General features: G+C 42.0%; 1 protein-coding gene across 3 annotated transcripts in view; it reads right to left on the bottom strand.

Annotated features, from left to right (window-relative positions):
* The window catches only part of SLC2A12 (solute carrier family 2 member 12), an 83,922-nt gene that overhangs the window by 46,074 nt on the left and 11,479 nt on the right, over positions 1 to 26,369 (bottom strand). For all 3 annotated transcript variants that reach the window (XM_038526058.1, XM_038526057.1, XM_038526059.1), the window contains exon 2: positions 17,777 to 19,108. In XM_038526058.1, coding sequence (XP_038381986.1) covers positions 17,777 to 19,108 — 1,332 coding nt within the window. The remainder of the gene's footprint in view (positions 1 to 17,776; positions 19,109 to 26,369) is intronic.

Genomic DNA, 26,369 nt, shown 5'->3' on the forward strand with positions numbered 1-26,369 from the left:
TTACGTACAGACCAGCTGGGGGCCTACCCTAGGGCAGGCAGCAGGGAGGACGCAAGAAGTCGGGGAGGGGTCCCCATGCCGCCCACCACCAGGGCTGCCTATGTGGGAATCAAGCCGTCAGCTGTGTCTCTAATTTAACAACTCGCCTCCCAAGAGGAGATTGGGCTCCGGACAGAAAACATCTGCTCATAGTAAATGTTCTTACTTTAAAGTAAGAAAAAATAAATTGAATTCTAGAAGAGGGCTGGAGAAACAGTTTTGTTTTGTTTTTTTTTTTTTCCTTGATGATCTCTTCCAAGTGCATCCGTATAGGGTTACCATTAGAGCATAGAAGATAATTGGAACAAAAGCAACATGTTTATTATTGCTCTAATTAATAGGGAATTCAAAGTTAAAATTCTGTATCCATCCCCTCTACTTCCTACCCCTTCCAAAACCTTATTTCCTTGGTAAGATCACTTGGCTCTTAATGAGACCACTGCAGTGCTCAGGTGACCTTGTCTTGAGTTTTGTGAGACTGGGGATCTGGCTTTGGGTAGAATGACAGTCGCATTAATTCTGGCGAAGCCTTTGTAATGACCTGCCCCTGGACAAATACAAGATAAAAGTATGTAAATCCAATGTTTTTGAAGTTAAATAATCTATGCCACAGACCCCTATTCCCCTTTCTGCCCGTATTTGTCACAGTGCTGTATAGGATTTCTCATCACCTTTTGCTCTAGCAGCCATGAGGAGGAAGAAGGTGGAGGAAGGGTCACTCTTTTCTAAATGAGCTCACACAGGTTTTCTTGATCTACCTCCATCCCTACTTCATCACCTCTGAAGCCCTCTTCTTCCCTTCCTCACCTTGTACCATGACCACCTTTTGGAATTATTTGGTGGGATTTTGGTAAATCATCACTGCGGCCATCACACTCATGTTGGCGTCAGATGAGAATGAACTGATCCTGCCGTTACAGAAAATGGTGGGTCTCGCCAACAAGAAAATGAGACTGTTTCACAAAGCATTAGTTACGAGCACTCAGTCTGAACTGTCAAAGGCTGGCCTAGAAGGACCCACAGTCTACGCTGAAAGCCTGTCCTAGGCATGCACCTGAGCCAGGTTCATTGAACTAATCAGTGAGCAATGGACTGAACATTGAGAGACTGCCCTCCATCTCTAATGAGACTTTGTTAGGAAAGCCTTGCACCTGATATTTCCAAAAAATAATGTATCATTGCAGAAAGCTTCTACTTCTTTCTTGATCTGATAGAAAGAATTCAAGAATCGATTCTTTGGTTTATCTAATATTGACAAACTGGGTGTTGTAGCAGTTGACAAGGGTTTTGACAAGGATGATCCAACCTCCCAGTAAGAATCTGTCAAGTCAAAAACGAGGAGAATATTATTTTAACAATGATATCAGCACCCTAAACTCACAGATTTTCAAATCGAGAAAGTGAAATGAAGTTCTGAAAAGGATCCTTGCAGCAAGATAAAACTTACTGAAAGAATAAGAGTCTCTCTCCATGGCCGACTTAGGAGTAAGATGATGCCAAAATCTGACAGGCCAAAATCCGTTCCCTAGAAAGGAGCTAGGGATGTCCAAAGTAGAAAAAAAATGGAGTAACTCTGTTTCAGTTCATAAGTAAAGAGCACAGAGATGTAAACTATCACAGGGGGATTTAATATGTTGATATTCAGAGTGACAAGTAGAAGTTTTCTGAAAATCACTGATGTTTTTCTCTAATGGGATGGCCTCATTTCTCTACCAGAGGAAGTCATTTAATGCCACATGCCACAGTGAAGAAGAGGTGGCTTGCTCCGGGTGTCCTTGTTCTCCCCTGCCCTGAAGATAGACCCACGGGCAGGGCGGGGGGCAGGGGGATGCTTGTGCTGTTTGCTCATGAGGAATTCATAGAGTATTAGAGACCTAGTGAACTCCTCTCAAGTGAGTGCCACCACTACTGTTAGGCAGGCCCTGAAACAATCCTCCTTGACCTCCATTCTTCCACCCTTTGCCCCTGCGTTCCACAACTACCTCAGCAATCCTGCCTCCTTTAATGTCAAAGTCTGTACATCTTTGAGGCCTTCTCTGTGCTGCAAGGATACAGGAAAGTTTAGACTTGCTGGGACATACTTTGTCCACAAGTATTGACACTTGTATCTCACATGATATTAAGTAACAGGGCTGCCCATCAGGACTTGCCTAATCCAGATGAAATCTGCAGACTGGGTTTATGGCTGCACAAAGCATCATGAAAAGACCATGAAGGACAAATATGTTGCGGTGTCTCTGTGTGCCGTGGACGACATGGACTTGCATTAGCTGGGGCAATCCATGGAGATGCCTTAGGCTTCCCACAGATAACCTGCCACACTTACCCCCCTGCCCCCTCCATATGAGCCACTGAGGCTGTCACTTCAGCCCTCGCCTTGCCCTGCTGAGTGCTTCCTAAACTTCCTGGCATACTAGTTCCAGGTTTGAAAGATTCACGGAGATCTTAAACTCTTGCCAGAAAATTCTTGGCAACTCGGAAGGCAGAATTTTCAATGATTTGATTTACCAAAGAGTCCGTGTTCCATACTTTGCAAAGGTGAAGCCAAATCCCATGGCTTTTATTGTGTATGCAAAAAGCACATAGCACACCTAGCTCTCTGTCTGCCAAGAGATCCCTTGAATGTGAATATGAGAGGAAAACACACCTATTTCCTTCCAACCAGAGGTTTAAATCCTGGCCTCAAAAGTTCCCTAAGTGGGAACGGTCTGCTCTTTAAAAGAAGACACTCCACTGTGGGCCACTGTCTCCAACATCAGTGATGATGCAATAGCTTTCATTTGTTTTTATTTTTATTTCTCATATTCCCCTTTCTCTTCATCTCTCTGAGTTTTGCTCATGCCTGGCCTCTTCTAAAGCAAATATTTTACTCAAGAATATTATCTTCTAGTACTTAAATAAACCAAGAAAAGCAATCAAAACCTTAATGTTCCCCAATCTTTCTATCTTAATGATTTCTAGTCAACACCAACTGAAATGATTTTTTTAGATATATTTCAAGGAAAATTGAAGTCAATGGAATAACTCTCAGTTTAAAAAAAAATGCCAGAATTAATTATGACTTTCTTTTGTGAGCAGATACCTGCTCACAAAAAATGCTACTGGCAGTAGACTTTAAACTTTCTTGTGTAGCCTTTAAAATAATTTTTATTTTATTTTTTAAAAGATTGTTTAAAATTTTATTTATTCATGAGAGACAGAGGGAGGTAGAGACATAGGCAGATGGAGAAGCAGGCTCCATGCAGGGAGCCTGATGTGGGACTCGATCCCAGGACTCTGGGATCATGTCCTGGGCCAAAGGCAGACCTTCATCCACTGAACCACCCAGTGTCCCTTTAAAATAATTTTTAAAACTAAGTACTTTCTTTCATTTATAAGTCAACATCAAACTTTCTTTTCACTGTAAATTTAAATGATAGCAAAGAATGTAATTTTTTTTTTCCTTTAAAGATTCTATTTATTTATTTATTTGAGAAAGAGAGGGAGAACACAGAAGGAGAGTGAGAAGGAGAAGCAGACTCCCTGCTGAGCAGAGTACCAGACTTGGGCTCAATCCCAGGACCCTGAGATCATGACCTGAGCTGAAGGCAGACGCTTAACCAACTGAGCCACCCAGGTGCCAGCAAAGAATACAACTTCTATTGTATTATAAATTCAAACATATAGAAGAGAGCACTTCTCACTCTTTAAATATTTCCAGTAGAATTGAAATACCATACCTGATATTCATCATCATCTATTTAAAAAATATAGGAATAAGATATTTAAGGTAAGTTTTATATTGTTTTTCACATTGAACTCAGTATTTTATCCTTTTGCAATGCATTTTAAACTTGAAAGTCTTGATCACTTCATCATAGTGCTCTGAAAAAAATTACCATAAACTGAACTGAAATTTTAGTTCTTTTTTTAAAATTTCCCCTAAGAGCTTTTAGGTATTTTTTTTAGTTATTAATACTATAAATAATACAAAATGGATAAAAATTATAGAACTATATTATAAATCTTTAGAATTAACTATTAGAAATGAAAAGTGAAATTTGTTGAAAAATCTCTCTTAATGGACAGGGAGTTTTTTTAAAATTATATATGTGTGGATGAATGTCATTTCTAGAATAACATGATACATTTCTACTCTTTAGATGAAATTTATTGTTCTCAAGAATAATGAAAAAGTATGGGGAACTGAGGAAATTTTATAATAGAAATATCACTCAGTTTTTTGAATTAACAACAAAAAAAGTTATTTGTAATGATACATCAGCTGATCACTTAGTAGGTCATCCTTTAATTTTGTTGAAAGCAAATTGTTGGCAACTGTAGGCCTATGAAAGGATTACTATCCAGTCATTAGAGTCATTTTTCTATACCACACTTACACCAATATTTCCAATTATCTTTTGGATTAGTGCTACTGAGTTTTTTTATAATTTGGGACATGTATCATCATAATAAGTTTTCTGAGGGTTAACAGGTTTACTTTCTTCCACTTAAAGTGGAAGCACAATTATTCCTAGGAAGATGAGAAAGAAGAAATTTTAGGCAACAGATTTTTCCTAAAAATCAAGAAATTGATTTTCCTTGATTCATGACTGAAGCAGTACTCTGCGAAATCAACCCCGAGGAGTACGAATATCCCAATTTCAGACCACTGAACTAGGATTCAAAATGAAAAAGAAAAGGAGTTATAAGAAAATAGCCTTTTTAAATTAGCACTGGAACTGGAATGTCATGCTTCAGATGTAATATGTTATTTTGTGCTTTTTTGATGATTGATGCTTTGGACTTTAATCAGAAAGGTATTATAGTCTTTCATGTTATTAATGTTCCCTGGAAAAATTCTTAACATTGTGTTCTGGAAAACAATAAAGTAACAAAGGAATGCTTGTGTTTATTAAGATAGTGTTAAAACCTTAGTCTGTTTCTTTAATGTCTTTACTATTCTGATAATTCACAATTCTCAAGGGCACAGGACTGTGAGGAAAGTTCAACTCTATTGTTTTATGTGAACGATTGCCCACAGTAATGGAATTGATGGTGTCATTTCACTGTGTGTTGAGTTGTGCTCATCCTACAAAAATGCAGTTTTTAGACTGGTTCTGTCAGGTTCTGGTCGGTTGCATCATCTGACTCCAAAGAGGACTTTAGGATTTAATTAGGTAAGGGCACATATGTCTTTAAGTTTTTCCTCCTTTGCTTGGCTTCAAACTTAGCATAAAACTATTCAGACACTAATTTTTATTATTTTGCATTATATTAATGATTAACATCAGAGGGCCAAATAGCTCATCATTTTAATCAATTAAAATGGCCTTTAATTTCACTAATTGGAAAAAAAGAACAGGATGGATGGGAATATTGGTGATAACTAAAACCTGAGATTTAAAGGAAAAAAATGTGAAAAATCTTAAGCTTACATACCTAACACCTAACTTATACTTAACACAAACCAATGTGTGAATATGATTGACTAATGGCTACAGTTGATACTAAAATTCTCATGTTTAAAGTCTAATAAACATGCCTTTTCTCTAAAGCTTTGTGATTATCCCATAAGAAGAATGACAGAGAAAAAAAAAGATGACCAGTAAAAATGCCTTTAACTTTGATGATTCTGAATACTAAAGACCTAGTATCTAGGAGGAAATCTGAAGACTATCAGAATCTTTATTGAAACATTGGATATACTTCTGGTTTGTAAGCTTCTCTGTTCTAAACCCAGCATCTCCTGGAGTAAAGCAGCTAAGTAAACTTCTAAATTAGAACCTGCTGTTTCACATCCCTGGAATGTCAAAATCTTTAGCTGTGCAAACATCACATGAACAATTTCTTTTTGAAGAGCTAAAGTTATTTGGATATAAAAATCTAAATTTAAATGTTATGGCAGATGAGTCTTATGCTTCCTACTGATACCCATGCTCCAAAAAGCTGGCTAAACTCCATAAAACTAAACCAAACAAAAAGTTAGACTCTACAGTTTTTGAACCTTAAAAAATTTCGAGTTTCTTATTTAAAACAGAAAAGTGGCCTTTTTAGGATTCTTGACCTGAGAGACAATTCTTCATGGGGCGCTTGCAGTTCTGTGTGTCATATGAGCAAAAGCACTGACTGCTTTTGTTTTGGGTTTTCTTTGTATGACAAACAGCCTTAGAAGACAGAGATAGTGTCTCCTCTGGAGGAAAGGCTTGTTTACTACCCAAAAAATTAAAGATATCTTCTTCCACAGAGGAAATCAGGCTGGCTTACTGTCTATTATAAAAGATTTGGGTTCCCTAGGCTTGGCGATCCTCTTCTCAAAAATGGCCAATTATATGTGCTCGTGTCATCTGGTTCTCTTCATGTTGCCCTGTGGGTACTGGGGCTTGAGGGAATGATGCAATGCTGATACTCTAGCTATTGCTGTTGCTGGGAGTGATAAATTGTCCTGTCTGATCAAGAAGTCTTATGTTGTTTTCCAAAATCCATAAAACTGAGAAAGGCTAACTTGTTAATTTGCAAGTGGAATAAAATATTAGCCAGCTTGCAGTTCTTCAGAGTTTGATCACTTACAGCTATGGTATGATTTTTCCACAAAGATCTTTTATTACTATTACTAATTATGGACTGCCCTTTACATCTTGAGGGATTTAATGGGACTGTTAAGTCTGAGATAATCCATTGAAATATTTCTGTAAACTCTAATGTTAATTAAATAAGCAAAAACAAACCGCAAATACCAGGTTCAGATTTTCACATATTTCTTTTGGAAAACTGTGAAGGAATTGTCTCAAGTCCTTTTTATAAAGAGTCAAGTTTAAATACATCTAATTACTAAACCAAAGTAGGAAAAATTATCCCATGATATTGTTAATCTCAATATTTATTTTCAAGGGAAAGGCTAGAAATCTGGAAATGAATATTTTGTTTAGCATTATAATTTTTTTAAATGGCCTTAATTTTAGGACATTTAAAACATGAACTTTCTTAGATTCATCAAATATTGAAAATGGCCTTGTGTCCTCAATTGAGTAGCTTTATTCAGATACAATTTTTGGTCAGATGTGCATGGGATTCCACATACCATCATTCATTTCTGATTCCCTATGTACTGACCCAGATACATACCAGAGAAGATCAGGATATATAACTCCAGACTAGAGAGAGAGAGAGCTGCCCCTTCTTCTCACAGAAGCTGAGAGTATTCTAGAAACGTTTTTTAACTTACTCAACAAATAATTATTGAGCCCCTATTGTGGGCCAGACCCTAGGTTAGGCTAGAGGAAACAACTGTGAAAAAGACATAGTTTGTATTCACATAGGACATAAAGTCCAGATCAGTTACACCAACTTGGAAGAGTAGACATTTGGGTATTGCTCAGCCTATATCACACCTTTCACACCCCAATGGAAAAACCTGCCTGGTTCCCTAGGAAGATCTCTTCACTGTAGGTAATCCAGAATTAAACCATATTTTAAAACATAGATCTATCCTTTTTAGTCTTGACCCAACTGGAATGGTGTATGGGAGGGAGGTGAGGAGGACCGTGGCATTACAATTCAACATAGGGCCGTGGAACATGTCCTGTGTGTCCTGACATGACTTAAGCAAAATGCCTGCTGAGGTCAGTGCTGGCATTATCAGAACTATTCATGTCATGTCTAGACCAGAACCTGATATTTGTTAACACTAAGAACTAACTGTACTGAGTCCATACTGCACACCAGGAACTGAACTAGGAACATTTTATACAGGTTGCCTCATTTGACCCCACCACTATGAAGTAGACCATATTTGCCTCATTTTCTAGATAAGGAAACTAAAAGAAACCTCAAGAGAGAAATTGACTTGCCCAAAGTTCTACACCCTGGAGCTGAGAGTGGAAGCCAGATAGCTGGGTGCCAAAGCCTGTCTGAATTTAAACACTTGGTGTTACAGCCTCTACAGGCTTTCTTACTATTCCACTAAACCTTCAAGCTCACATCCCCTCAAGGCCACTGGATCTGCCATCAACCCTGCTTAAAACTGTCTGCTCCCAGATCTTCACACTGCTTTCTTCATATAAGCCTTGGCCCAACATCACCACCCCAGGAAGGCCTTCTGTGACCATGTGACCTCCTCCACACCTGCTCCTTCATTTATCCTTCCTGTTGTTTCTTTACCATTCTAATCTCCACCTAGAGTTGAATACTTCTCTCCTCCTGACACTGTATTATACATGTATTCATGTTCTTGCTCATTGCCTATCCTCACCACTGGCTCCACAAGGGCAGCTGTGGACCTCACTCACCTGTCCCCAGCTAACCACACCTAGCACTGGGCCCAGTATATCATGGGTGAGCATTAAGTGAGTGAATTAACAAATCCCCATCGCTTCCTCCCTCTCCCCTCTCCTCTTGGTCACCCCAAATTGCTTTCTTGCTGGAACTCCTGCCTATTTGGTAAAAGAGCTTAGAGGAGTTGATTTGGTGGCACCTGTCACTCAGTCTACAGTGTGAGGTTCTGCTTGAATGAGTGAATACAGAGGTAGTTAAAGGATAACCGTTACAGACTCATTACTGAACTTGACATGTGACATTGGACAAATTCTTTCCATCTGCTTTCATGAAGAGATACTAGTCATGAGATGAGAGAGGAGTTCCTTAATTTATGAACGCAGGAATGTTTGGATCTTGAAAAGCTCTAATTATTGTGGAAAGAATACCTACACACATTTTTCTATGTTATAGTGGCTAATTTAAGAAGGGCTGGGTTTCTATACAAATATCACCTCAAATGAACTCATGAGAGAATAATTTCATGCCTTGGGTTTGGGCTCATCGGTGCTTTATTTTTGAAGCATGAGTAGAAGAGAAATCTTCATGTGGCTCTAAGTCCTCACAATGTCAGGAATCCTTGGTTCTACCCTGAAGTTTGAACCATGATGGACAAATACGGAGCTATTAAAAAGAGCTAAGTGATAATCAGGATCACCTCAGAAACACAGTTTTTGAACATATTTTTGAAGTGAAAAATGAGGTATAGAAAGTCAAATGTTTAATAAAGGTCTCTAATAAAAGCAATGGAGTCTATATCTTGATTTCATTTGATGGAAGAGTTTTTGTATTAGTTACTGAAAAAATGGAGGGGAGAGGCTCCTAACCTCTTTAGGCCACGAATCCTTCAGCAAGCTGGTGAAGACTATGGGTTCTTTTGAATAACATTTTAAATGCATAAAATAAAATACATGAGATTACTTGGTACCAACCAAATTCATGACCCCTCCTGAATTTAGATTCTAGGGCAACCCTGTTATTTTACAATTAGGAAAACAGAAGACCAGAAAGTAAAATGATGTAGGGCATGTGCTTTAACCTAAAAATAGAATTTTTTTTTCTTTTTTTTTCTTTTGGCTGAAGAAACTATGTTGTGATCTAATACAATTAAGGAATGTTGTTCTAAGCCAACTCATATTTAAGAATGTTTAATAAAAATTTTTTTTAAAGATTTTATTTATTTATTCATGAGAGACACAGAGAGGCAGAGAAGCAGGCAGAGGGAGAAGCAGGCTCCATGCAGGGAGCCCGATGTGGGATTCAATCCCAGGTCTCCAGGATTATACCCTGGGCTGCAGGCAGCTGCGCCACCAGGGCTGCCCAATAAAAATGGTTTTAGTCTCCCTTTCAATTTTACTTTAGAAAAGCAAGTACTTTTCCCTTTATACCACTGTTTATGCAAAGGACTTGTGTCTGTTACAAGCAATAAACTCTCTAAATGAAATACCTGGGCAATAATCACATCAGATTGATACACTTTATAATGCATTCAAAATCTGGTATGAAAACCTTGATTATGAAAGGAGGGAAAATGAGTGGGAACTATCAGAGAGGGAGACAAAACATGAGAGACCCCTAACTCTGGGAAATGAACATGGGGTGGTGGCAGGGGAGGTGGGCGGGGGGTTGGGGTAACTGGGTGATGGGCACTGAGGGGGCACTTGACGGGATGATCACTGGGTGTTATATGTTGGCAAATCAAACTCCAATAAAAAAATACAAAAAACCAAAACCAAACCTTGTTCCTGTTAAAAACGTTCTCTAAACTCCCACTGGTTTGTGCAGTTTATACCAATACTCTAGAATACGATTTTGGTGATTGAATTGGCATTCCTAGGATATGTTTTCTTTACAAAAGAATAACTACAACATAAACACAGGCATAAACAACTGACTTTTGGCAAGTAAAACAAGGACAATTACCAGATCTCTTCTAAAAATTCTAGGAGAATCAACAGCCCCAAACTACGGGTGTGAAATAATTGGTTGTTCTCTTTAGCGGGGAAGATCTGAGATTCTTAGACTGCCTCCTGATCCCATGCATGAATATCCAGCTCTTTAGGCTTATGTATTTTACTCAATGTGGACTTATATGGCACTTTTTAGGGCCCGTTTTTAAGGACTTTATTATGAGCTGACTTAATCCTCACAATACTGTAAGATAACTCTTAATTGTATCTACATTTATAAATGATAAACTATGAGGCACAGAGAGGTTAACTAACTTCCCTAGGGTTGCACAGCGGGCAAGTGGCAGAGTTGAGATTCGACTCTAGGTGGCGACCTACTTCAAAGTCCATGCTTTCCCTTTTCTAAAAAAATGAACCCATACTTACACATAACCCAGCTTAGGCCTTGGAACCACAACTATAAGTTGAAGAAACCATAAGATGAAGGGTCATTTCTTTTTCCCATACCCCATGAGATTCTCCATCTCATTAGCAAAAGGAACTCTGTTCTCCATACAGCAGGAAAACGCCTAGGTGTCCAAGACAAATCCAGAGCTACTTTTATTTATTTTTTTTTCAGAGCTACTTTTAGATACTGAGTCTGAAGTTCCCAATAACTCTTCATGACTTAACAAAGAAAAGCCCTAAATGCCTCCTGCTACCTATTTCTGAGCACTCCTAACTTCTGTACTTCTCATCTTATAGGCAAAACCAGAAGATTTTTGAAAATATGCTGAAGTGATGGATTGTTCTGCAAAAAGCCTCACAATGGTCACTGGCAGGGACAGCAGTGTCGTGGCAGCCTAGCATTTCCAGCTTACGTGGCACTTTGCCTGCCCCAGACAACTTGACACATATAAAAAACATACTTTGAGGGCAGCCTGGGTGGCTCAGCGGTTTAGTGCCGCCTTCAGCCCAGGGCGTCCTGGGGATCGAGAATCGATGGGAGACCTGGGATCGAGTCCCACATTGGGCTCCCTGCAGGGAGCCTGCTTCTCCCTCTGCCTGTGTCTCTGCCTCTCTTTCTCTCTGTTACACACTCTCATGAATAAGTAAATAAAATCTTTTAAGAAATAAAATAAAAAATAACACACTTTGAGACCTTTCTTATATTTGTATCTCATTTTTAAACTCCTTCTCCTCCAACCTCCCTCTTAGAAACACAAATGTATTCCTTCATGGTTTTCATGCAGTGCTTCCTTTAAGAGAAAGAAGCAAAAAATAGAGATGTCATTTCTTCCCTCTAAGAGCTTATTTTAATAACTATATTTGGTTAATAAACCAAAACAGGGACACCTGGGTGGTTTAGTGGTTGAGCGTCTGCCTTCGGCTCAGATCATGATCCCTGGGTGCTGGGATCGAGTCCCACATGGGTGTCCCCACAGGGAACCTGCTTCCCCTCTCCCCGTCTCTGCCTCTCTCTCTGTGTCTCTCATGAATAAATAAATAAAATATTTTTTAAAAAAACATACAGAAGCAATACACTTCATCATTAAGCACTAAGTTGTGTCATCATACTGACTTCCACTTACAACACACTCAAAGCATCCCGAATGCTCCCGAGGGCATCAGCTCACCTGATGCTCACCATACCCTGTGAGACAACAAGGTTTACTACGCACATTCATAGATGACAAACAGCTGAAGGGAAAGGACCCCAAGGGGGCTGTGTCTCTTGACCGGGGTGTGGAGCAGGGGCCATAAGGCAGCGCGACAGGTAACGCACTGCCCGTTGCACGGCGGCGAGGGGCCCCCTCCTTTTGCAGGGCAGGAGGATCTAGGCTACTTCTGTATGAGCCGTGGCCTTGGGCAGCACGCCACTGACCACCAGGTAAACGGTACCCCCAGAGTTGTGCCGGCACCAGACGAAGCTGGGGGAGATGATGGGAAGCCCTGAAAATTACACCGTCCTACCCTCAGAGATGGGTCAGTTAGTAGCAGAAAGAGGATGGGATGAGGCTCCCGGTGCCTGGGGTTCTAGTCCAAAATCTGTGTGATCTCAATCATCTTGGACATCTTTATTTTCTATAAAAGAAATATGTTATATGTTGAACTAGATAATTTCTAATCTTCATTTCATCTTGAAAGGTATTTGACTTCTCTGATTTGGGAGAAAGGAGGAAGCCAGGGAAGACTGGTGAGCCGTGCTGACACCAGGAACTTGGTATTTAAGGGGCCCTCCTATGGAAGGCAGGTGGTCGTGGCGAGGATCCGCAAGGTATGAGAACTACAGGAAGGGACTTCCAGGAACCTAGGCATGAGCTCACAAGGGGTAGACTAGGTGGCAGAAACGGGAAGGAAAAGATAAACACGGGAGCCATCCGTGAGGGGAAATACAAGAGCACTTGGTCACTGACCAGATTGACCAAAAGGCCCCAGAGCATCAGACCGAATGACAGCATGGAAAAGAAAGGGATATTCTCCTGGCATAAGAGAGAAAACAATTCAGCATTGGACTGATACTGAAGATTTAAAGTGCAGAAATCCAGTACTCATCAGGAGAAAAGGAACTAGAAGCCGTATGACATAAGAGAACTAGAGATAAGTGAGAGTCATAAGTTCAAGGGAGATCATGAATGCCCCTGAGAAAATAAATGTGGAAGCTTTTACAATGCATTAGCAAAGTGGTTTTTTTTTTTGTTTTGTTTTATAGCTAAAGAAACAAAAGCCAAAAGACATGAATTTAATGACCTCATCTCATTTCAGAAATAGATGAAATGGAAGCTAGGCATACATTGTAACAATTAATGCTTTAATTAAAAGAAATAAATATCTGTCACAGCATTTGAAGATAGAATTTAGGGTCCTTGACGTTCTGGAATATTTTATTCCACATTCACATCTATTCTTTCTTAGTCCCGAGTTTATTACTTTGGCAGTTCTGTGTCCATTTAGCTGAACTGGAACTACATTTCCCAGCGTTCCCTCCTCTGTATAGTGTTGTATGAGGGTAGTCCGAAATATAAATTTGCAACCAGACTTGGAAGGCTAGAGTGACACATCCATCAGCCCTATGCTGGGTCCTAGACATCACTGCAGCTTGTTCATGTCGCTGTGACCTGCTGTCTCTTCTTGCTAGTCCAGGGGAGCAGCCAGTGCGCTGGTCCCCTCCTCCAGCCTCTCCTACTACCTAGACCAGTTACACTATCAGAGCTCTACAGAGCAGGACACCTGTTTTTCTGAAGGTGGCCAGAGTCATCAGAGTGGATGCAGTGAGAGACAGATTCAGGCTCCAGTTTCTTCTCACAGATTCCAGTTCGCTCTGGCTTTAAGTCCAGCTTTTCTTCCCCAGGCCCTGCTGATCTGCAGAGACTGCAGGACACAGTCAGATGCAGAGCAACAGGCTTCCACAGGCTTCTTCGCCAGCTTCTCCTTGCGGCCCCGATGAGTGACCTTCTCCTTTTCCTCTCACTGACTCCTTCCAGGCCTTTGCTTTCTCAGTGTCTTCCACAAGTGTGTGCAATGGAAGCCTTGTAAGAAACCCCTTGTCCCCTATCACTCACAGTGGTTCTTCTCTGACAGAATTGCTCACAGTGCCTTATTTTCCAGGCCCTTCTACACCCAGCCTCCCTTTAATTGACTGTACTCTGTGCCTTTCACTTATTCTCAAGGGACCATTAGCTATCAGAAAAGGGTGAGGAAATTTTAAAATGCATCTTAATATTTTTAAATAGTCATCTTGATAGACTGAACACCAGTATTAAAGCACTGGCTATGAGGTCTGGGGACACCATCTATTGGTTTCTGGTACCTGGAAGCCTCCACAGCACCCAGAACTATCCAGCTGCTCAGTAAGAGAGAAAGAAACTCCTACCTTATTTCAGCCACTGATATTTTGGTCTTTGTTATGGCTGAGCTTGAATTCTAACCAAATACACATTAAACGTTATCTTAATTGAGTTCAGTTATTCAAGTACGAGCACATCAAAGCTGATCATTATTCTCCCTCTCTCTTATTCTGTAGCTCAGCCTTAGAAATGTACGTGCTCTTTTACCAAGCAGAACTTCAGAAAAAGAGAGGTTATCAGTATCTTGCATAAAATGCAGAGTGGCCCATTTAATAGCCTTATGTGATAGACGGTGATACACTACTTTCATTCATTCTTACTTTTTTTTTTCATTCTTACTTCTAATGTGTCTTCATGGTGGACTGAACTAAAAGTAATTAACATTTATTATCAAGACCAACACAAGACTGTCTATTCTTGTCCTGGACTAGGGATTACCAGTGAATTTCAGAAGACAAAAGGCATTTTCAACTATTTGAGCAAGTCACTCAGCCTCTCTGAGATCCAGTGCCACCATTTATAAAATTTGGTGAATACTCTTTCTTCATAGGCTTGTTGTGAAGGTAAAATGAAATACTCCCAAGTATGTAAAGCCTTCCTAGTACAGTAGTTGACACAATAGATGTCAATAAATATTAGTCAAATTCAAAGCCTAAATATGTTTTAAAAGAATTAGTATGGAATACAATTTAATGAATTCTAAAAGGTAAATAACAAAAAGCCCTCAATAATTTTTTCCAAAATCAAACTGAATTTCCTGAAAAGAACTCTTGTTCTAATACAATAATGTATCAAATAATATCCTAGTGACAGAATTTGCTACATCTTTCAAAGTTACCCAAAAACTAAAGAGAGAAAGGTAACATGAGCTTGGGATAACTTCGACCAAGAATCGGTAGGTTCTGGAAGTTCAAGAGCAATGTCTTTGATATAACATGTGCCATGTTATATACTCTGTTAACCCGAAAGTTTCTCTGACTTAAAACAAAGAGAGCATCCTATTCTTTTTGCTAAGCTTTCCTTAAATTCTTAGTTGATTCTTTATATTTCAAAGGATTGGGTCAGGGACGCCTGGCTGGCTCAGCAGTTGAGCATCTGCCTTCAGCCCAGGGCATGATCCTAGAATCCTGGGATCAAGTCCCACATTGGGCTCCTTGCATGGAGCCTGCTTCTCTCTCTGCTTGTGTCTCTGCCTCTCTCTGTGTGTCCCTCATAAATAAATAAATAAAACCTTTAAAAACAATAACAACAACAAAAGATTGGGTCAAAAAAAATGATGTGAACAATATTTTTAGTTTTATGATGAATATAAAGGGGGGAAAGTTGCTGGCAAAGGAAATCAGTGAGACAAGACCACCCAAGTTTATCCTATGAGCAAAACTTACTATACTTATTAATATAGAAAAGTTCACAAAGAAAGTTAAGTTGTTCCTTGGTACAAAATAACATTTGTATCTTGCCCTTCTGGTAGACTTTAAAGAGTTTTTAAACATAAAAGTATAAGAGGCTTTCTCCAGTTTCATTAGCTTTATGTATCAGAGGAACCTTATTAGTGTTGTTGGGACTGCATGTTTGTGTCACTCCTACAATTCATATGCTGAAGTCCTAATTCCTAATGTGATATTTGGAGGTAGGGCCTTCAGGAGACAATTAGGTCATTGGGTAGAGCTAGTGATGGAACTAGTGCCCTGTGAGACGCAACATGAGAAAGCTAGCTAGTTCTCTCTCTGTCCATCCCTCTGCCATGTGAGGACACGCCAAGAAAATGGTGGCCGTCTACAAACCAGGAGCGGAGCAACAACCAAATGTGCCAGCACCTTGATTTTGGACTTGGCAGCCTCTATACTGGGAGAAATAAATGTTTGTTGTCTAAACCATCCAATCTTTGGTGATTTGTTATAGCAACCCCAACTGACTAAGACAAATGTCTTACAGGTACACACCCAAGCTGACTGAATCTTGAAATAATAGTAGAAACCTGTTTCTAGGAAACTGTTCATTAATAATATTTATCATTGTTAAGTCTTAACAAGGAGGGCCAGGGTTCAGAAGCAAGTCAGAGAGATCAGAGGCTGATGGTATTGTAGTATTTACTGTACTTATCCATGCACAGTCCATTATAAGCAAATCTGTCTACTCTTAGTGCCAGAGGAAGGGCCAGTTCTAATCCATCCATAGTTTGGACCATGTGGCCAGGGTGTCCCTGAACAGCCACTTATGACTCCACAGAGCAAAGAGCAGTCAATGAGATTCCTTCTCTCACTCCGGAATTTGAAAGAATCAAAATTCAGAGACTGATCTCACTTAGAAGTGAAAGTGGACTGCGCTGGTGAGGAAACAGAGCTGCAGTAGAGGCCATATCGGCTATGTGCAAATCTAGTTATTCATTAACAGAGATTAAGCAGGCCAAGCCTGCTGGTTGCTGACCAGAAAGAAGCAGACACAGAGAATATAGCTCAGTTAATTCGAGCATAATCTCCTTGAAGACAGGGACAGTGTCTGTGTTGTTCATTGCTATTTCCCCAAGATCTAGCATAGTTCCTTGTTATTGAAAAAAAGTAGCCTCTTGATACCTATCACCTGAATGAAGAGTTAATGACTTAACAGTAGATCACTAGAGCAAGCCCTAAAGTGACTTTCTTTCTTGAAACAGTATCAGTTCCTGGTACCAGAAATCTAAATTTGTCCATGAGATTCCTTCTCCTTCAGAGTAACCTATGTCCTCTCATGTTCCTATGCTTCACTATTTCCTTTTATTTGGGCAAAACTGTTTGGCCCTTGATTCTTGTAAACAACAACAACCACCATTTTTGTGTGTGTGGGAGAGAGGAAGGAGAAAGGGAGGGGGGAGAGAGGTCTGAGAGAGAGAATGACAGAGAAGGAAAGAGAGAGAGGGAGAGAGATGCAGGAGTTGAGGCTGGTAGAGAGACTACACTTTACTTCCCTAAATAGAGGTTTACTTTAGACTTTGGGTGCGAGGCTAAAGACAAGTAACTGCAAGAACCAACCTGCTATAAAAAACTCTAGAGAGTTTGCTCAAGAGAAGTGTTTAAGCTTCCTCATTGGAGTAGACTAGCTATATAAAATAAAATAACCATGTAGCTATCTCCCTATAAATTGTTTATATTGTATTGAATGGGAGTAACTTGACTACCATTCTCCTACTTAATGAGTAAAGTGCTCAGGGATGTTACTCTGGTGATAAAACACAGGTACTTAAACGAATAATCCACCCTCCTTTCCAACTCATCATTTGCTCTTCTTCATTATTACTGAATGCATTCACTGGTGTGTCTTTAAGGAAATCTAAATGCTTTTTTCCTTCCGTTTATGAAGAACTCAAGAATGGTGTGGCAGAAAATATTCCAGTAAACTGCTTTCATAAGACAATATGTCCTCTTGGGCAATACGTATCTTTCAAGATCTGGCTTATCCCCAATCAATTGCTGTTAAATTATCCTCATGTGACAGATAATGGAAAACTAATCCTTCTGCTGAATACCAGCCCTGTACATTTCACAAAGGAGGTATGAGCCAAGCATACTTTCCACATTAGTAGAACCATCAGGTGGTCAGTATCATTCCCATTTTACTTCTAGTAGTGTTACGTAAAAGGTACCACAGTTACAAGATGTGCTGATGGTAAAAAGCAATATGTTAACATTCATAAGGGCAAAGAGGGAAGGAATAAAAAAATTAAATACTTACTTGGTCCTAGACCAATTGAAAAAGCAGCAACATAAACAAGCAAGCTGGCTAAGGAAAGCCATTTCAGGAAAGCTGGGACATCTGCAGGGTCTGTGACTATCAGGTATTCAGCTGGATTCAGTCTAGCATTTGGTAAGATTGTCACCCCTCTCTTATCCATGTCATTTCTTGTGGGCATTAAGGGGTTTTGGCTGTGGGCCGTGATCCCCTTAAAGAGTTCTCTAAGAGTGTCATCATTGGCTGACAGGTTTCCTGGCTCATAAAATACAGACTTATCCAATGACTGGTTGATAGGGCTCTGGCTTCTGCAGATATTGGTGAAGTTCATGGGGATGTTGAGATTCACGATGCCCATGGTCACCAATGAAGCCGCCATCACAGAGGTGCCGATACAGAGGAAGGTTTTGCTCCCAACATGGTCTACAAGAAGAGTGGCAGGGATGGTGCTGATGACCTTGACAACTCCAACCCCCGTGGAGGCGAGGCTGGCTGCCTCGTTGCTTTGGAAACCAACAGATTTCAAAACAGTTGATGCATAGAATAATATGTTTGGCTGACCGGTGACTTGCACAAAAAACACCAAGGTTAGACCTATCATTATCCGAGTCCTCATGTTGTCCTTTGATCGAAACAGATCCCAAAAACTATACTGATATTCATCTTTCAGGGAAGATTTTATCCCAGTGAGTTCCTCTGTTGTATCTGAGATGGCTCTCAACCTTCTGAGAACCTTGCTAGCAGCCTCCTCATGTCCTTTCATCACCAGAAACCGGGGGCTTGGAGGAAGAAAATACATTGCGATTGCTTGCAAAACTCCGAAGGGAATAACAAGGCCAAACATGTATTTCCAGCCATGGGAAACATTCGCAAATGCATAGTTTGAGATGTAGGCGAAAAGTATGCCGATGACAATCATCAGCTCATTCAGGGACACAAGAAGACCTCTTCTGTGTTGTGGAGCAATCTCTGCGATGTAAACACATGTGGCAATTGAAGAGAGCGAAATGGAGACCCCTATAGCAATTCGGCCTACAATGAGGACCTCATAAGATAAACTGAGTATCAGGATGAGGCTCCCAAGTCCAAGGAGGCAGGATGACAAGATGATGGCAGCCCGTCTTCCATACCTGTCAATCAGGACCCCTCCAGTGAGGGAGGCCAGCAAGGCTCCAATGAGGAGGGAGCTCACAACCATTTCCTGCTCGTGGCAGGTTAGGGCTAATAAAGTTCTTAACTGAAGAAGGGCCCCAGAGATGAGCCCAAGTTCATAACCCACCAGGAGGCCACTGACAGCTGCAGTGATGGATGACAGGAGAGTAAACATGCCGCAACCTACAGGCAGAGAGAAAGACAGACAGTTCATTTCTGTGCTGTTATTTTAAACACTTTATGTCTGAATGGAGATTTAACCTTGTATAAGTAAGTTTTTCAGAGCACTGAGTATAAACACAAACGTAAATATAGCAAAATAATACATTAACAAAAATGATTAGCTATAAAAGGAAATATCCTTTTTCTTTCATTTTGGGGAGGATGCTGACGTTGTTTTTTTTTTTTTTTTTTTTTTTTATTGGTGTTCAATTTACTAACATACAGAATAACACCCAGTGCCCGTCACCCATTCACTCCCACCCCCCGCCCTCCTCCCCTTCTACCACCCCTAGTTCGTTTCCCAGAGTTAGCAGTCTTTACGTTCTGTCTCCCTTTCTGATATTTCCCACCCATTTCTTCTCCCTTCCCTTATTTTCCCTTTCACTATTATTTATATTCCCCAAATGAATGAGAACATATAATGTTTGCTGACGTTGTTTTTAGGTACTAGCTACAGCTATGCAAGAGGAGCAGAGGACAGATGTTGAAGAATGACAAACAAGAACACCATTTAGTTCCTGCTCTGGCATCAGATCCAAAATTCAGACAGCCCAGTTCCTCAGGTCCCACTGCAGGCCATTCTCTAAAGGCAAAGCTTTGAGGCAGAGAAGACAGCGTAGCAGCCTTAAGAAATGTTAGAGGCGGGATCCCTGGGTGGCGCAGCGGTTTCCCGCCTGCCTTTGGCCCAGGGCACGATCCTGGAGACCCGGGATCGAATCCCACCTCATGCTCCCGGTGCATGGAGCCTGCTTCTCCCTCTGCCTGTGTCTCTGTCTCTCTCTCTCACTGTGTGCCTATCATAAAAAAAAAAAAAAAAAAAAAAAAAGAAATGTTAGAGGCTTCCCCGTGTGTAACCTGGGGGAAAATGAAGCCCTGTCACCAGGAAACCTGCCCTTGTGTCTCCTGGGCCACATCTGGCCAAAGCCAGCTCTTGTTGAAACATGAGGGTACTGTGTGTGTGTGTGTGTGTGTGTGTGTGTGTGTGTGTGTGTGTGTTTGCCTTTGCAAATTTAAGGTCACACCAAAAAGAAAGAAAAGAAATGGATGCTGGGGAGGGAGCCAACAACATCCATGATTTGCTCTGAGTAAGAAGGCAAGGGAATGGCACTGGGTGGGAGGAAGAACAAAAGGGACTTTGTATTGTTTTATTATTTTAATGTTAAAAACTGAAGAAAAATAGCAAAGTATTAACAGTCATTAATTTTCATAAGTAGGTAGGTCGGTGTTGTCTTTGTATTTGTAACTTGTCAGAACAGAAACAAAAAGAACAAAAACTAACCAAGGGAACCTGGGCATTGCAGGCACAGGAAACAATAATTTACAAAGTGTGACACAGGAAAGCCTGTTTTTGGAATTGTTGGGCGGCCAGTTCATCAAATGTGGCACATATCAGCTTGGGGAGGTAAATAGGATCCACTAAATTTGGATAGGGACAGAGGGGACATTTCAAACAGAGCTGTGGAAGTCACAGTGGCAGTGTTTTATAGTTTTCCAAGTATAATGGGGCATTGCACACTGAATGGCATGGAGGCACTGATGCCAAGTTTCTTGCTGCTGGGTACAGACTAGTTCTTCCAGGAGCAAGACTGGTAACAAAGAAGAGTGTGTTGCCTTAGAGTTAACAAGAGATGATGGTAGCTTAGACTTGGATGTTCAGAGGAGACGTGGGGACAAGTAGGCAGATTCAAGGGTAATTTGGAAGTGCAACATCAATTGGATTAGCCAAAGAAGCAATCTAGTTTGGTCATTAAGGAAGCTGAAACCTCAGGGATCCCTGGGTGGCTCAGCGGTTTAGTGCCTGCCTTTGGCCCAGGGTGTGATCCTGGAGTCCGGGGATCGAGTCCCACATCAGGTTCCCTGCATGGAACCTGCTTATCCCTCTGCCTGTGTCCCTCTCTCTCTCTCTCTCTCTCTGTGTGTTTCTCATGAATACATAAATAAAATCTTTTATTTATTTTTTTTTAATTTTTATTTATTTATTTAATTTATGATAGTCACACAGAGAGAGAGAGAGAGAGAGGCAGAGACACAGGCAGAGGGAGAAGCAGGCTCCATGCACCGGGAGCCCGACGTGGGACTCGATCCTGGGTCTCCAGGATCGCCCCCTGGGCCAAAGGCAGGTGCCAAACCGCTGCGCTACCCAGGGATCCCAATAAAATCTTTTAAAAAATGTTGTTCAGCTCTAGGAAAAGAAGCATGTTGAATAAAGTTGGTCTGAATCTCTTCCATCAGAAATATCCAAAGAATCCTGGGACATAGGTGACTTCAAAAAATAAATCTAAAAAGGATTGAATATTTAGATGGAGGGGCAAATAAAAGTGCAAGAATCCACAACAACATAAAATTAATTCATGAGCATAGCAAACACAAACCATTAAATTGAAATTAAATCAAGAATTTAACCAGCTAATCAGAAAACAAATATTTAGCACCAGTGCATGGCAGGTATTTTCCTAGGAACTGGGATCCACATCTATAGCAATAAAAGAAACCAATGTAGTTATATAGTTCACCCCCAAGAAACTTAACATTCTGGTGATATCCCTTATTACATACTGTCTTAATTTTTACTTGGAAAATGACTTTTAAAGCACCCTCTTATAGGTTCATTCATGTCCTGCATTTCCACATATTTTTCCCTATTGGGATCTTTAAATCCTCAGCAACATATTTCTTTACCACAAGGAGAATCAGGTCAAATTCTCACATCTGGATAAGGATACTGTTTTCCTTCGTATCTCTACTTGTTTATTTTATCTACGTTTGACATATTGATTTGCTCTATGTGCTTTGGCAACTGGTCTCTGATATTCAGATTAAAGCAATAAGTGATACAGGCAGCACGGGGATACTGAGTCAAGGACATGGCAGAGCAGATGCCAGAACTATTTGAGGAGCAGAAGACTGTCCCTGCCACCTTGTCTTCTGCTCCTTCCTAGTTTTCCTTTTTCCTCCTTTGTTAGTTAGGTTAGAGTTTCCCTATCAAAAGAAAGACCCCTTGAGATATAGGAGTCCCTTCCTTTGACATGCTATCCTCCTACTTCAGGCAGAGTCCGAGGTGGTGAGTTTGGGAGGAGTGGGGCAAGGGGCAAGGCAAGTCACGAAGCCTGCTTCTTACACCGTGGGGGGCCTGCTCCTGACAGAAGAGGGATCCAGTTTCTTTGTCCAGTTTCTGGACTTAGCTTCATATGCCTTGTTCTTTCAGTCAGGGTTCACTGGACACTGACAAATAGGGATGTGTACAAAGGGTCTGGAAACCATCCCAGTTTGTCACTGTCCGTCTGGAGACCCAGCAGCTATAATTCTTTAGAGATAAAACAAAAGTATATCCATATGAATTACTAAAAATCATTTTTACGAAACTGCAGGTTCTAAAAAATGTTATATATCACATCATCTATCTATCACCTATGTAGGGAGTTGGCCCCGGGAGAGGCAGCAGGGGCTAGAGGAGACAGTAGGATGAGGCACGACAACCAATGTCTTTTCAAAAGAACACCCAGCCCTTAGGTCAGACACTCTGCACTTCACTTTTTTTTTTTTTTTAAAGATTTTATTTATTCATTCATGAGAGACACACAGAGAGAGAGGAAGAAACACAAGCAGAGGGAGAAGCAGGCTCCATGCAGGGAGCCCGACATGGGACTCGATCCCAGGTCCCCAGGATCACGCCCTGGGCCAAAGGCGGGCACTAAACCGCTGAGCCACCCAGGGATCCCCTGCACTTCACTTTCTTGGAGAAATTTAGCATTTCCATCGGTTTTGCCTCCGGTCTTGCTTCACAGGGTCCCTTCCTTTACATTCTTTTCCCCCAAAAAGGGCCCCAGAGAATTCGCAGCCGTTCGCAGACAGCAGACATGGCAACTCTCTGGAGACCCGCGGGGCCTTGGCTCGTGCGTCCCTCTGTGCCTTGCTCCTTTGCTAGAAGACAACAGGGCTCTTTGGGTGCGAGATGATCCTATAACAAGGTAGGAACGTTGAAGTGCTAATGGAGGCTACAATCACCGCCGAGGGGCTCCACTGAACGCCGGAGACGCACCAGAGGGCACAAAGGCCGCGGCCTGCACAGGCTCCCCAGGCCCAGAGGCTCGCAGCGTCGCTGGCTGCCCCCCCCCCCCCTCGGTTTCCATGACCCTTGAGGCGGTGCCGCTCCGGCTCTGGCCCTTCCCAGGCGCCCACCACGGCGGGCGAGCCCCGGCGGCTCCCTGGACCACAACCACCGCCTCGGCGGGCCGCACGGCACTGGGCTGGGCTTCCCCGCGGGAGAGCCGCGGGCCTTGAAAAGACCCCCTTTGCGCTTTGCTCCGAGAAGAACTTGCAGTAGCCCCAAATCGACCTTCGCATGTGGCCCCGTCCCCAGTCCTCCTCCCTGAGTATCTTTCCTACCCCCCATCTTTCAAGAGTCCTCTCAAGTGCCACCTCCCCCAGGAAGGCCGCTCTGCTCTGCCTTATTCTGCAGCCTCACCCTGAACCCCTCTGCGCTCCTCCTGCCCCCAAAATGTGTTTCTAGGGCACCTGCCATCTTCGGCCGTGCTCATTTATTTACCCACATGTCTTCCCCTGTTAAACCGAAAGTCCGTAAAGCCCCAAACTCTGCCTTCCTGAGGTCTATATTCTCGTCTCTGGTCTTTGGCATGAGGTAAACACTCACAAAGGTTTGTCGGGTGATTGAAGAAAAGAATGAAAGCGACAGCACTCCAGGATGCGGTCCGGCCTGTCCTCCCCAGCGCCAGCTCTGTCCCCGCAGGAGCATGAAACAGCGCCTGCAACTCTGGGCTCACAGAGGCGCTTGGCGTTTGTGCCGCGCAGTATTAGCATCGCTGCAAACCTTCCAGCTCTAGTATCAGCCTGTTCACGTGGCACCACCATAGACACCGTAAGTTGTTTCATTATCGCTCGTTTATTTGTACTTTATGACCCAGCAGCCCCATGCACAGACTTGGTCTCTGGTTGTTCAGATTGGGTTTAGCAGCCCCACTGGGGGACTCGAGTTTTCAGGCTCCGCAGCAGTCTCCAGGCACCTGTTCTGCAGCTCATCCTGACCATTTGCCGTTTCTGGAAAATGCCAGGCACTTTCCCAGACTTGCGCTTCTCCTCATGGCCTGACTCTCCCCTCACTTTAGGGCCTAGGGAAATCTGAGTCATTCCTGAAGTTACAGTTTGAAGAGTCTCCCCTCCCCTGCAAAACCTTTCCAGATGGCTGCTCTTTGGTGAGCATCAATCTCTCTTCTCTCCCTTGCCTTTTCTTCCACGGCCTCACAGTACCGTGGATTATATTTAGTTATGCCCGTCACCTACCTTAGAGTGGGAGCGCCTTGAGAGCTGGAGCGTCACCATCAGGGGACCCACACGGGGCTTGACGGAGAGCTCAGGACAGACTAGTGGATGTCGCGTGGATGAGGTGCACTGGCTCAGCCAGAGAACTCCTCCGGACCCGTGGAGAGTTGAGGTGTGCTGTTCCACCGGGTCCCAGGTGCTGCCTCTTGGCCCTAGACCACGTGTAGGGCCCCCTGGGGTGGTCAATACTGGGCGCTAGCCATCATCTAACCCCCGTCTGAGCCCCCTTATCCTCTTTAGCATACAGTGAAACTCAGCCCAACAGAAAATACAGCCCCCTCTACACCTGCCGTCCTTTGACCCCTCTAAAACAAAAAGTCAAGAACTTTGCTTTCTTTTCCATTTCGCATATCTCAGGCTTGATTCAGTAGCACTTGTCCAGACACACTTTCCAGAAAACAATTTTCTCCGAATTCCGTGGCGAGGGAGGTGCACAGAGTGCATGTTACTTCCACCGGCTTATTAGCCCTTCCCTGGATCTTGCTTTGTTAACTCTCTACTTCTGCTGATTACAGGTAAGACTTCTTCTTTTCTTTCTTCTTTCTTTCTTTCTTTCTTTCTTTCTTTCTTTCTTTCTTTCTTTCTTTCTTTCTTTCTTTCTTTCTTTCTCTTTCTTTCCTTCCTTCCTTCCTTCCTTCCTTCCTTCCTTCCTTCCTTCCTTCCTTCCTTTCCTCCTTCAGTGTGAGACTGTCCCCAGGATAGGTCTGGATGTTTGTTTCTTCCGAATTTTGCTGCTACTACCTGAATTCTTCTACTGAGAAAAGACATCTAGTATTTTGAGTTTTCCACCTACTTGTTTAGTAATAACTATTTTTGCGTTCCTTATATATATTCGTTCATCTCATTTCCTAGGTCTGTCTTCCCTGCCCTTTTTCTGTGCACCTAGAATAGCTCTTCCTATTTATCCTCCATGTCACAGATTTCAGATAATAATTCTGCCCCTGTGGCTTTAGAGTCCCCTCACTCATTCCAGGTTCACACAGGTCTGTCTGCACCTGTCCTCAGGCCCATCTTCACTTCGATTTAAATCATGGTCAGATGTTGTCCTAAGCTCTTTTTGTCAGAGTCCACTTTTACAAAAATTACAGACAACAGAAATCGGATGCTTTCCAAAATTTATATATGCTCCCTTAAAAAAGAAATCTTAAAATGCATCCTTTGTCTTTGTTTTTAAAATGTATTTGCCAATGGCCAGATTAGCTGCCTTCCTTTTACCCAGCCCCCAGATCAGTTACGATATTTTTGACTATAAGAAACCAAAACCTAAAAAACAAGGGTTTAAAACATTGTGGCATTTACTGTTTACTGTTTAATTAGCGAGAAGACCAAGCTGAGTTTGGTGTCTCCAAGGATTCACACTCTACCCATCCTTTGTTCCTACCTCTTCAGAGGGTTGGTTTTGTCCCCGGTTTGTTACTATATGTGCAAGGTGGCTGCCACAGCTCCAGGCACGATTCTCTCACAACCAAATTCAAAGGCAGGTGACAATGGAAGAAGGCTTGGGGCAAAAGGCCTTTTTCCTTTTCTGGGGGAGAGAACTTTCCAGAAGCTCTGCAGAAGATGATGGGTTTCAGGATATGCAACCCTTAAAATGTGGTACCTTGGCTTCTTGAGTATTTTAAGCTGAAGGAGTCTGAAAAAATGGGAGAAGCAGAAGGTTCCTCTCACCTCCCCACTGTCCATCTCCCCTGAAGTAGATTAACAAACCCTCACATGAGAGGTACCCCCCCACACACACCCACAGGAAGGGAGCAAGCTCATCTCTGAAAACGAAGAGAGGCCTCGAAGGATCCAAACAAACAGGCCTTGCCAAGTCTCCCCTAGTTTGCTACACTTACCTCAAACAGCTTGACCTGTCCTTTGCTCCATGGCTGTCCACTCTGCA

Source organism: Canis lupus, chromosome 1 (genome assembly GCF_011100685.1).
Source record: "Canis lupus familiaris isolate Mischka breed German Shepherd chromosome 1, alternate assembly UU_Cfam_GSD_1.0, whole genome shotgun sequence".
Lineage (NCBI taxonomy): Eukaryota > Metazoa > Chordata > Mammalia > Carnivora > Canidae > Canis > Canis lupus.